Source organism: Aethalodelphis obliquidens, unplaced genomic scaffold (assembly GCF_003676395.1).
Source record: "Aethalodelphis obliquidens isolate GAN/ISIS:26980383/991018 unplaced genomic scaffold, ASM367639v1 scaffold116, whole genome shotgun sequence".
Taxonomy (NCBI): domain Eukaryota; kingdom Metazoa; phylum Chordata; class Mammalia; order Artiodactyla; family Delphinidae; genus Aethalodelphis; species Aethalodelphis obliquidens.
The window spans coordinates 1,792,056-1,803,672 of NW_020838060.1; the positions used below are offsets into that span (position 1 = coordinate 1,792,056).

Below are 11,617 nucleotides of genomic sequence, written 5' to 3' on the forward strand. Positions count from 1 at the left end.
ACGGTTACTAGCCTCGGGGTGGGGTAAAGCTTTCCCCACACCCTCGCCTCGTCCGGGGTCGCCTCCCTTCCCCAAGCCCCACATTTCCGCCTCCTTGTTGCCACTGGCGCCCCTGGCCCAGCCTCCCTCACTCCCCAAACCTCCGCTCCCGGTCCCCGCCTTTACTGCTCCTCGAGTCAGCCGTCGCGCGCTTCGCCTCACACCTCAAGCCAGACGCCGTCGCCTCCTCTCACTCGCACCGCCACTCGGAACCCCGCGGTCCTAGCTTCAGCCGCCACTTCCCCGCCCCCGCAGCCCATCCGCACCAATCAATGCCCGGCTCGCAGCCTGACCAATCAGTCTTCCCCCCCATAACCAATCCTCGCGGGGGCTGCCCCTGAGCGACGGCGCTGCTGCGTGCTGCTACCCAATTACCCGGATGGAATTCAAAGCCGGCCCACCAGGTCAGCCAATAGGCTCCAGGGAAAGCCGACATCGTTAATTGAGATTGCACCTGCTGAGTATTAAACAGCCAATTAGAGGCTCGCGGAGTACTCCCTGCCAATCTCTAGGCCAATTACCGAGGAGGCTTCCATCTCCTAAGCCTGTGGGGAAAAATCGCGCTCCCGAGGTGCGAGGGGGTGGCATCACTTAGCCGCATCACCGTTCGCACAAAATTAGTGCCTTTGTACAAAGCCAGTGCGACCCCACAACCCATTGACCATTGGGGCAGCCGCCTCCTGATGGGCGATGATCCGCCACTTGTTTCTTCTGCGATCTTTTGCCTCGATCGGTCCCCATACTGTGACAGGGACTCAGGAGACACAGAAAACATTTTTTTTTTTTTTGCGGGAAAACATTAAATAGGCTTCGTAGAGATGGAGAGAAAGCCAAGGGGAAGGAATTGCGCGGCAGAGAGTGAGGGGCTCACTCTACTTCTCTGTCGAGGAATGAACAGACGAGGAGCACCGACACTGCAGCAGGAGAGGGACCCGAGTTCGGAGCACCCCGTGGTAAGGGAGCTGTGGGTAGGGCGGTCATCAGGGGCCCCCCTTTCCTGGGGATTAAAGGGAGACGGGTCGGGGCAACAGGCGCGAAGGCACAAGCCACCGGGCCGTTTCTGTGGGGGCGAGAAAAGGGGAGGGTTTCTGCAGACGGCGGTTTGCTTTGGAAGAGTGCATTCCAGCCGCTGTCTGGGTCCTTGGACCGTTAGAGACGGTTGGACCCTGCTACGGACTCCGAGCCGCCGGGAGCCTCGCGAGCTGGCCCTTGGCCCCTCCCGGCCTCCAGGCCCCGCTACGCACTAGGGGCTGACCCTTGACAGGGGTTGAGCGCTCCTTGTAATGCGGGGATCTTTCGCACCAGCTTCTGTCACAATGCCTGGCGCATGATACGCACGCAGTAAATGTTTGTTGAGTGAATGCAAGATTATATCTCTGGTCAGCTAAGCAGATGCCAGTGGGCCTCAGTTTCTCGTTTTGTGTTAATTTGAAAAATATATATGTGTTTTGAGTAAGTAGTACATGCACATTCTACAAAGGAATAAAAGGTCTGTCTTCCCTAAGAAACAACCGGTTTTACCAGATTCTTGTGGATTTTTCACAGGATATTCTATAGTAAACATGTATACATTAAATATATTTATATATATTACCCAGTCGGTAACATGTTATACATTACTATTTTGCAGTTTCTTTTTATATGGTCTAGATATCTGTCCATAGCAGCACGTAGGTAACTGCCTAATAGTTAAGTTTCATAGTAAGCCTGAGGGATGTATTAAGATATATTCAATCAGTCCCTTTAACATTATACTGATACCCAAGTATATTTTGTTTGGCTCTTGTATATCAGTACAATAAATACTTAGGGCTGCAAACACTGAGAAGTGTTTGTATTGTTTCTTCAGTTGGATAGATACAATTTCACAAATTCTCTTTCTCCCACAAAGATTTTTCTCATTTTCATTCCACCAACAATGTTTGAAAAGGATTTTGGTTAGTATTGCCAAATTGCCTTCCATGCAAGTTTTACCAATCTTCTCTCCCATCAGCAAGCTTATACAGCCTGTTATCAAACCTTTTGATTTTTGACAGTCTGATAGTGTAAATGGCATCTCACTGCAATTTAAATTTTCATTTCTCTTATAAGGTTGAGCATCTTTTAATATGCTTAAGTGACAATTGCTTTCTATTTTTCTGTAAATTGTTCATACACTTTGTTCATATTTCTATTTGGTTGTCAGGACTTTTAATATTTGCCTTTTGTTCATATGTAAGTTGAAAATATTTTTCCCCTTTCCCAGTTTGTCCTATGTCTTTTTACTTTCATGGTGACTTTTTTGTTATGCAAGTATTTTTTATTTTTATGTAGCTGAATTTGTCAGCATTTTCTTTGATAACTTCTGGGTTTCATATCATATTTAGAAAAGCGTCCTATGACCTAAGATTATTAAGAAATTATCCTATGTTTTCTTTAAATATTTTTATAGTGTCTTTTTGCATATGTAAATATTTGATTCACCTGGAATTTATTTTGGTGTTAAGGTGTGAAATAGTGATCCAGTTTTGTCTTGTCCAACCCTTATTGAATAACCCATATTTCCTCCATTGTTTTTGAATGCTACCTTTCATAAGATCCAAATTGTCATGTATTTGGGTCTATTTCTGGGTTTTTCATGTTCCATTGATCTCTCTATTCATGTTCTAGTACCATACTGTTTTTTAAAATTGATGTACATTATGTGTTATTTTAACCACAATTTAAAAATTTGATGTACAATATATACACAGAAAAGTGCACAGATGAAAAGCATACATGTTGATGAATTTTAAAAAATGGAACACATTTGTGTAACCAACACCCAGATCAAAAAAGCAGAACATTATCCCTTCCCAGTCACTACTCTCCTCAAGGGTAAACTTGCTTCTGACTCCTAGTAGCAGAAACTAGTTTTGCTTGTTTTGTTTTTTATACAAAGAGAATCACACAGTAAGTACTCTTTTGTGTCTGGTTTCTTCTGTTCAACATTATTTTTGTGACATTCAGCTATATTATTGTGTATAGTTTTAGTCCATTCATTCTCATCACCGTGTAGTATTATATTTTGGGAATATACCACAATTTCCTTTCTGAGTATACTGTTAATGTTATTTTGTGGAATCACATATTTTTAGATTACATAAGGGAGAATTTTTATATTTATGATATAGAATCTTCCTATAAACATGTGTAAGTCATTAATGTCCCATCAGTAGCGTTTTAAAGTTTTTGTCATGTAAAATTTACATATATAGTTTCTAAGATTATTTCTAGGTATTTGAGTGCCTTGATTGCTATAGCTATTTTTACTTTTAAAAAGGTAAAGAGTAGTTCAGACCTAAGGAAGAGTGTCCATTGTTGCTATAAAAAGCACAGGCCCGGGCTTCCCTGGTGGCGCAGTGGTTGAGAGTCCGCCTGCCGATGTCAGGGGACAAGGGTTCATGCCCCGGTCCGGGAAGATCCCACATGACGTGGAGCAGCTGGGCCCGTGAGCCATGGCCGCTGAGCCTGCGCGTCCGGAGCCTGTGCTCCGCAACGGGAGAGGCCACAACAGTGAGAGGCCCGCGTACCGCAAAAATAAATAAATAAATAAAAAGCACAGGCCTACTTTATGGGCTCATCATCTTCCAGCTCCAATGGGAGCTGGTGAGCAAAGAAGAGGAAATGAAGTGGAAGTCCAAAAAGAGGGATTAAAATTAAAAATTAAACCACAGGATTAATTTCTTAATCAGAGCAGTGAAAAGCCAGGTGTAATCACTTTTCCTGGAAATTTTCTGAAGGAGGGTGGACTTTTAGTTGGTTGGGTAGGGAGACTGGGGAGTAGAAAGGATAACTTTAGGTGAGATGATCACTCTCAAGTCACTGTGTATTTGGGATTTGTCATCTCATTCCCCCTCTAAGAGCCCAAACCAGGATTCAAAGATTGAGTTGTGAGAGACTAGGATTGGGTGAATTGTGATTTCTTTATTCTCATCTCCCGCTCTGAAGAGTCCAGTTCTGTTTCCCTGAAGGGTGTTCTGAACAAGGTGCAGGTGGCAGTAGGTGAAACTAATTGACATAGAGTGTGGGTTGTCCGGAGAGTGCAGTGGGCAGGTGTTTCCACTCGGTAAGCCAAAGCAGGAAAGTAGACTTTAGCTAAAGGGCTGGGCAGGGAGGGGTTCTCAAACGCAGTAGCCTTGTTTAGAGCCTTGGCTGCTTACAGAGTTCCCTTCCTGGATAACGTGTAAACTATTCAAATGATATTCAGCTATCTGAGGTTTTGGAAAACAGCACACTCCCTTTGTCCATTGTAGGAATCACCCCTTCTTCCCCCGTCACTCAAGTCTCTTCACCAGAAACCAGCAACTGGGAATGTGGGCCTTAGTATCAGAAATTATACTGGTGCTACTCTTTCGTCTTTTGATCAGATTGATGAATTGTGGCAGGGTGTCCTAGGAGAGAGACATTCTCCTCAGCTTCTCTGGCCACCAACATCCAGCTCTAAGTCTCCTTCCTTAACTCCCCTTTACAAAGCAGTTTGGAGGAAGAGGACGCAGGAGTCCTCTGATCTCACGTGCTCGCCGGCCTGAATCATCACCACACTCACTGCTAAGAGCAAAAGTCCTACCCAGAGTCTCCTGCCTCTCTCTGAGAGACGGATGCTGGGGGAGACTGAGAAGAAAGATTAAAAACTAACAACCAATCCTCAGCTTCCTGAATCAGGTGCATTAGAGTTACTGAAGGAAGGTGAGGACCAACAACTGACCCCATTCCCCTTAAAAGAGTTGTTCAGAGTGGGTGGGGCTGGGGATGACCCCTGGATTCTACCTTTCTCACAGGTCAGTTCCTGCAGCTGAGAGGCCCTGGGGAAGGGGGTTATAAGAGCAGACAGTGACTGAGCAGTATGGCAGTGTGGTGGAAAGCATTTGGATTTTGAGTTAGCCCTGAGTCCAGAAGCAGCTCCCTTACTAACCAGCTCTGTGTACCCGAGCAAGTTAATCTATTTGACCTTTAGTTCCATCAGCCAAGATTCCCTGTCTTAATAGGGTTGATGTGAGGATTAAATAAGAAAACATACATGTAACCAACTAACACAGAATAAATGTTATTTTTCTTCTATCTCCACGACTGTCCCTCCAGGGGAGAGCTGCCATTGGATTGCCTCTGGTGTGGACCATAACATCCCTGCACATGTGCACACACCACCCGCCTGTGTCCCTGGTTGCCGTCACACACTTGTCCACACACATACACACACACACACACACACACACACACACACACACACCCTTGAGCTAAGGGCAGCCTTTCCGGGCACATGGGGTAAGGGGCTGGCTTTCTGATGATTGGACAAGCTGTGGAAGTGCTCATTGCAGTAACCTTGTTACGGTAACTAGCGTCCCTCTCTGAAGGTGTTCTGGAAAGGCCATGTCAGGAGAGCAAGGGGTGGTAGTAGGGGAACCCCACAGGCATTTCCTCTAGGTTGAATGTGCTTCTCGAGGGACACTTTGCCCACCTCTGCTGAGGAGGCCCTAGTCTACACCCAGAGTTACAGTGTCTGGAGCTCTGCTGTCCAATATTGTAGCCACTGGCCACATGTGGCTACTGAGTACTTGAAAGATGGCTAGTGTGACTGAGGAGTAGAATTTAAAATTTATTTAATTTCAATTAATTTAAATGTTAAAACCAATACTTGATTTAGTTATTGGAAAACTTTTAATATGGAGCAACTTGGATGTGTGAATTGACTTTCTCAACAGTGAATTTTATGAAACCTAACTACAGATCAGATATTTCTGGTGAGAATTTAGTTATCAAATTGGAATGTGTTGTAAGTGTAAAATATACACTAGATTTCAAAGACCTAATATGAAAAAATAATGTAAAATATTTCATTACTCATTTTTATATAGATAACATGTTGAAATGATCATAGTTTGGGTACACTGGGTTAAATAAAATAGAGTATTAAACTTAATTGTATCTGTTTCTTTTGCTTTTTTAATGTGATACTAGAAAACTTGAAATCACATAAGCAACTCACATTCTGTTTCTGTTGGGCTGCTCTGGCGGCTGTGGGACTCAGGCAGCAGCATCTCCCAATCCAGACACATGTCATCCATTCCCCACTGCCTCAGGGGGCTTCCCAGAGTAGATTTCTCTGAACAGCAATGCTGCTTCTGCCCTTTTCTGAATTGCAGTATGGGCAACTAGTATGAGAACCTCTAGCACCTGACCCCCACAAGTCCCAATCTCACAAGCTACTGGTGGAAGATTTTAGAAATATGGGAGAGGGCTGTGCCCCAAGGTTATTAGACAACCTTTGGGCTGTCTAATAAACTGGAGAGGGGAGGTTGCTGCAATGCTAAGGGAATTGTGTGTGCACGGTGCCAGGAGCAAGGTTGGAGGCTCCGGATGCTCAAGATTGTGTGATTCTCCAGCCTCACTCTCCAAACTGCCGGGTTCTCTCTCACATTCACCTCTGCCCACAGCCCCCTGCCCCCAGATTCCCACCTCTGCCCCACTGAAGAGCTTGCCTGCTGGTGAAGTCTGGCTGCCCCCATATGGCGCCAGCTTCTCTCACCTGTCAGGGACAGTTTGGGCTGGGAATCTCCTTATGAGTCTCCTCAGGGCAAGGACAAGGGCAGCAGGAATGGCTAGGAAGCTGATGACGCTTTGCATATTGTTGGGTGAGGGGTGGGTGGGGCTCTTGAGGGTGGAGGGGAACTAAGGACGCTGTGCAGATGCTGCTGCAGAGAGAGAGAGAGAGAGAGAGAGAGAGGCTCCTAGGGACCTCGTGACTCTCCACTTCTCGGCCCCTCCTCCCTGCTCCTTTCCTCTCCCTTCACTCCTCCCCTTCCGGTGATGCTGATGCTGCTGCCCTGTCCCTTGAGCTCTCAGCATCTCTACTTTTTCTAGCTCTGCTTTGGCCTTTCTTTGGAGTACGCTCAGAGGCAGTCAGCATCTCCTCCTCCCACTCTGCCTCTGCATCTGGGGTCTCCATAAGACAGCGACCTCTATCCAAAGACAGCTTCCCACCGGGGCTGCACTGAACACGGAACCAGGGGAAACTGCTGAAGGACGGTGGAAAGGCAGGTGCTTCCTGCTGCTTCTTCTTCCCTCCACTTTTCACTACAGCTTGCAGTGCCCCTCCCACCTTGTTCCTTCAAACCTAGTCCTGCTGTGTTCTGGGTCTCTCTCCTTTGACAGCTGCAGATTCTTGCTTTTGTTAGTCATTTTCTAGGAGTGCTCTTGCTTTCTCCATCAAGGGCACTAGGGATCTGCAATACAGGAATGTTAGGGAGATTCCAACCAGAGTGAGAAAGAAGGGAAGGAGCTGGGTGCCCTGGGTTGAAATTTTTGCAGAGGGATCCTTTGGAAGGCAGAGGATCTCTCCTCCAACTCCGGAGAGGGAGAGTACAGGGGAAAGGGTTGACACTGAAATGGGCTGGCTGTGCTGATCTCTCCAGGCATGGTGGGCAACCTTTTGCGTAAACCCCTGGTTTTCAGGCTCGTTAGATTCAGGCAAGGCCATTAGGATACAGGCTCAATGGGCAGGCAGAAAGCGTAGGAAGGGGGAGATCTGACAGAAATAAGGGGTGGAAAAGACTGAAGAAATCTCCAGAGATCACATTTAGTTGTGGCTGCTACTGTCATGGCCTTTTGGCAACAGGTTTAATGCTGTGACAGACAGAGGCAGGTGGCGGGGCTCATGCACACTCAGTGCCAGTGTGTAGTCTGTCCTCCTTCCCGTCCCACACCCCCTGTCACATCCTCTTCTCCTTAGCTTGAGGTCATTGGCCCTAGTTGTTTGCCCCTAGAGAGGGGACAGAGCAGAAAAGAGAGAGAGAGACCACCTGGTTGAGGAGCAGAGACTCCAAGAAGCAAGTGGCACTTCCCAGCCCCATCTCTGAAGTAATCTATGGCTGTGGTTGGCGATTGGTATTGGTTATTAAGGTATGTGTAGGTGGGTGTGAAGGAAGCCTGGAGCTTAGACTAGCAGACTGGAGGGTTATATTTCCTGCTTTGTATGTGGTGGGGGAAGGACTGGGCTGACTACAGGGTCTATATCTTCAGCTTCCTGGGACCCTCAGGGAAGAGATGACAATGCTATCCTCAAACTGCAAAAGCACAAGGAGGCCGGCTATCAGGAGGCGGCATTAGCTGCTGGCATGGTGCAGGCAGGAGGCGTGGGAGATCTATGCTGTTTGGGACTAGCTTCTGGTCCAAGCAGCCTTGGTTCTCTTCCCCTTTGGTATCTGAAGCTGGCTTGGATGGGTCCCCAGTGTGGAAGGAAAGGTCAGAAGAGCTTGGCAGTGACCCGGTTACCCCCAGAGTTCTTATCCCCAGAGGCTCGGGGTGCCACAAAGTCAAAGGTCATGTGATGTTTGACCCGGCCTTTGCCTTTGCTCCAGAGGGCAATGAGGCCAAAGCACAGGGTTACCGAGGTGAGGAAGGGGAGGAAGCCGACTGCCAGCACCATAGCTATGCCTCTGCTATCCAGGAAGAAAGGCCCTGGGATCCCTGGCATGGTGGTGTTGGGGTCAGAGAGAGTGCTATTTGGTGGTTCAACTTGGATTACTTCCAGCCAGGTCCTCAGGGAGTCATTCCCAGCTACATTGCTGACCACACAGACATAGGCCCCTCTATCCCGTAGCTGCACAGAGCGGATCTCCAGCGTCCCATCCTCCAGGACCCTTACTCTCCCGGCCCTTCCCAGCCAAGCCCCCTGAGGCCTCATCCAGGAGACGATGGGGGCTGGGTCTCCATCTCCAGAGCAGGAGAAAACGGCATGCCCGCCCTCCTCTGCAATGACCCAGCGTGGCCCGGACTTTCGGATCAGGGCTGGTTGGCAAGTGAAGTGCCCTGGAGGTAGGATGTCTGAAAACTCCCTCAGGCTCTTCCCCTGGACGTTCTGGGGGCCGGCACAGGCAGGGGGAGACGTGCCAAAGTCCAGGCGGCGGCGGAGCCGGAGCAGCCAGACGAGGCGGCAGTCACAGGTCAGGGGGTTACCAGACAGCCTCAGGGTGACCAGTTTGTCTGGAGAAGAGAAGGCTGTTTCCTCCAGTGTCTGAAGGGCATTATCCGCCACGTCTAGGAGGTGGAAGGCAGTCAAACCATGGAAGGCGTGGGCAGCGATGGAGGTGAGGCATGCCCCTGACAGTCGGAGCTCCTGGAGCCGCACCAGGGGGCTGAGCCTCCGGGCTGGGATGGCAGAGATGGGGTTCTGAGACAGATCCAGGACCCTGAGGAAGCTCAGGTGGTGCAGCGCTTGGAAGGGCACCGAGCTCAGATTGCAGCGGGTGATGGCCAGACTGCTGAGATTGAGCCCAGTCAGGCTCCCAGGCTCCAGAGCCTCCAGAGGCGGCCAGTGATGGATCTCCAGCTCCTTTAACTGCCCCAGCCCTTGCAGCGCCCCTCCCGGCAGCCTCCCAATATCTAATTCCCGGAGCCTCAGGACCCCGAGCGCTGGAAGGCGGGCCAGGGCCGGGCCAGGCACTGTGCTGAGGTTGCAGCGCTCCAGGGTGAGGGTGCTCAGCTTGGCCAGTCCAGCAAAGGCTCCCGGAGCCACAAACACCAGGTGGTTGTCCCCAACCTCCAGCTGCTGGAGGCTGCCTAGCTCCCCAAAAGCTCCATCGAGGAAGAGGACAATCTGGTTGAGGCGAATGTCCAGCAGCGTGAGGGAAGACAGGCCTGAGAAGACCCTGGGGCCCACGATTCGCAGACGGTTGCCCTGCAGCCTCAGGGTGAGCAGGCTCTGCAGACCATGGAAGGCCCCTGGCTCGAGGGTGGACAGCTGGTTGTAGCTGAGGTCCAGTTCCCGGAGCAGGCCCAGGCGGGAGAGCATTCCCCGCTGAAGCCCCCATAGGCGGTTCCCACTCAGGTCCAGGAGCTCGGTGTCCAGTGGGAGTCCCCCTGGTACAGCCTCCAGTCGCCGGTGGGCACAGAGCACTGCCCGGGGTTGGGAGGTGCAGTCACACACAGCAGGGCAGCCGCCGCTACTCCCCCCAGACAGGAGGAGCAGGAAAAAGATGGGGGGCCAGGCTTGCTTTGGAGTAGTGGCTGCAGCCATCCCCTCTTCCATCCTGGAATAGACGATGGCATGGCCCTTATTGGAAAGTGGCTTCAGATGATGGGGACCCTGGATTTCCCTGGGCCTCCTTAGAGGAGAGAGAGATATTGAGCTACCCATCTCAGCATGGCCAGCAGCTAGGGTGCAGATCTGGGGGGAATTCTGGTGCACACCTCCCTGGAGCCTTCTGGAGCTCCTCTAAGGGGACTCTGTACTTTCCTCCCCCTCCCAACCTGGGTAACAGGCCAAGTGCTTACTTGCTCATGGAACCCGAGTCAAGTGGGGAAAGTTTTAGGGGAGGGAGACAGGAAGCAGCAGGGAAGTAACTTTTGAGTTTCCCTCCATCTGTGAGATCCAGAAATACCTCAGGTCCCTTCTCCCTGATAGCTGCTCTCCCAATCTCTGCTATGTCCCCCTCTGCCCACCCTTCTCCCAGGTTATGTACCCACAGCTTTGTCTACGGCTTAAGGGGGATCATATCCCTGGATCCTGATTGGAGACAGGCATCGCCTTGACTAAGTCATCCAAGGCTGGGAAGCATGTGGGCCTCAGCTCTGCCCCCCAGGCTCCACTTATTGCCCCTCTGCCCTCCTGCAGCCTGGCCCAGGGCCTGAGGCCCCAGAATAACAAGATCCAATCTCCCCAGAACACCTTGTGGATGACAGCCAAGCTGCACATTAGATAAAGCACAGGATGCAGGGGGTACGTGAATCCCTCACAAGAACCCCAAGGGCAACGCCGCCTCCCCTATAGATGACATTAGGGTGTGAGGGACCCAAGAGATGCCCCGGTTTTGTTGCTTGGTCCTCAGACTTGGGCTTCTCTCATACCCCTCCTTCGTGGTGTTTTGATTCAAGCCTAGTGTGTGAGTCTGAGGGAGATCTCTTGTCCCCTTTGGCCTCTGCTGCCTGAGAAAAACACAAGAGACAGACTGAGAGCCAGGTAGGCATAGACAAGTGAGGAGAGACAGTGCCTGGCCAGACGCTATGGTGGGGACCAAGGGAGCCCTTGGCTGGCACAGCAGACCTCTGGGCACGTGTGCACAGCCTGTCAACTTAAAGTGGTTTCTGGGTGCCAGGGGCCTGGGCAAAATCAGGCGGATGACCACTGGAGCCTGACTGAGGTGATGGAGGAGAAGAGGTCCCATAGACTCACCCTGTTTAGTGACAACTGGGACCCCAAGGGAGGGGAGGTATTGGAATGGGCAAGGGATGCTACAGAGATAGGACCAACTGAGCCAACTGAGACAGGAGGCCTCGGTTTCTTTCTAGCTGCAGATCCCAATCACCTTTGACCTTTCAGGCCTCAGGCTTTCTGGGCCCTACAGGGTCAGCTTTCTACCCCACGGCCCATTTTCTCCCAGGTGGAACTTAGGAGAAGCAGTTTAAGAGATGGTGTGATTTCTTCCCCTCTATTTCCCATTCTATACCCTCTCCTAGAAGGATCGTCTGGTGGCTACCCTATAGCTAATTCAGAGGACTGTAGTAGTTCAGAAACTGAAGAAAGAGGCCCAAAGAGCAGAGGGACGTAGGACACCATCCTGAG

At 50.2% G+C, this 11,617-nt stretch overlaps 1 protein-coding gene across 1 annotated transcript; it reads right to left on the reverse strand.

Moving 5' to 3' along the window:
- Positions 1-3,623: 3,623 nt before the first annotated feature.
- Positions 3,624-11,358, reverse strand: LINGO4 (leucine rich repeat and Ig domain containing 4). Its single transcript, XM_027097842.1, has one exon. The coding sequence runs from the start codon at positions 10,190-10,192 to the stop codon at positions 8,300-8,302; it is 1,893 nt and encodes a 630-aa protein (XP_026953643.1). The 5' UTR covers positions 10,193-11,358; the 3' UTR covers positions 3,624-8,299.
- Positions 11,359-11,617: the final 259 nt, after the last annotated feature.

What these genes read in the sequence shown, in the direction of transcription:
- LINGO4 (XM_027097842.1), bottom strand. Translation starts at nt 10,192, where the DNA reads ATGGGTAGCTCAATATCTCTCTCTCCTCTAAGGAGGCCCAGGGAAATC.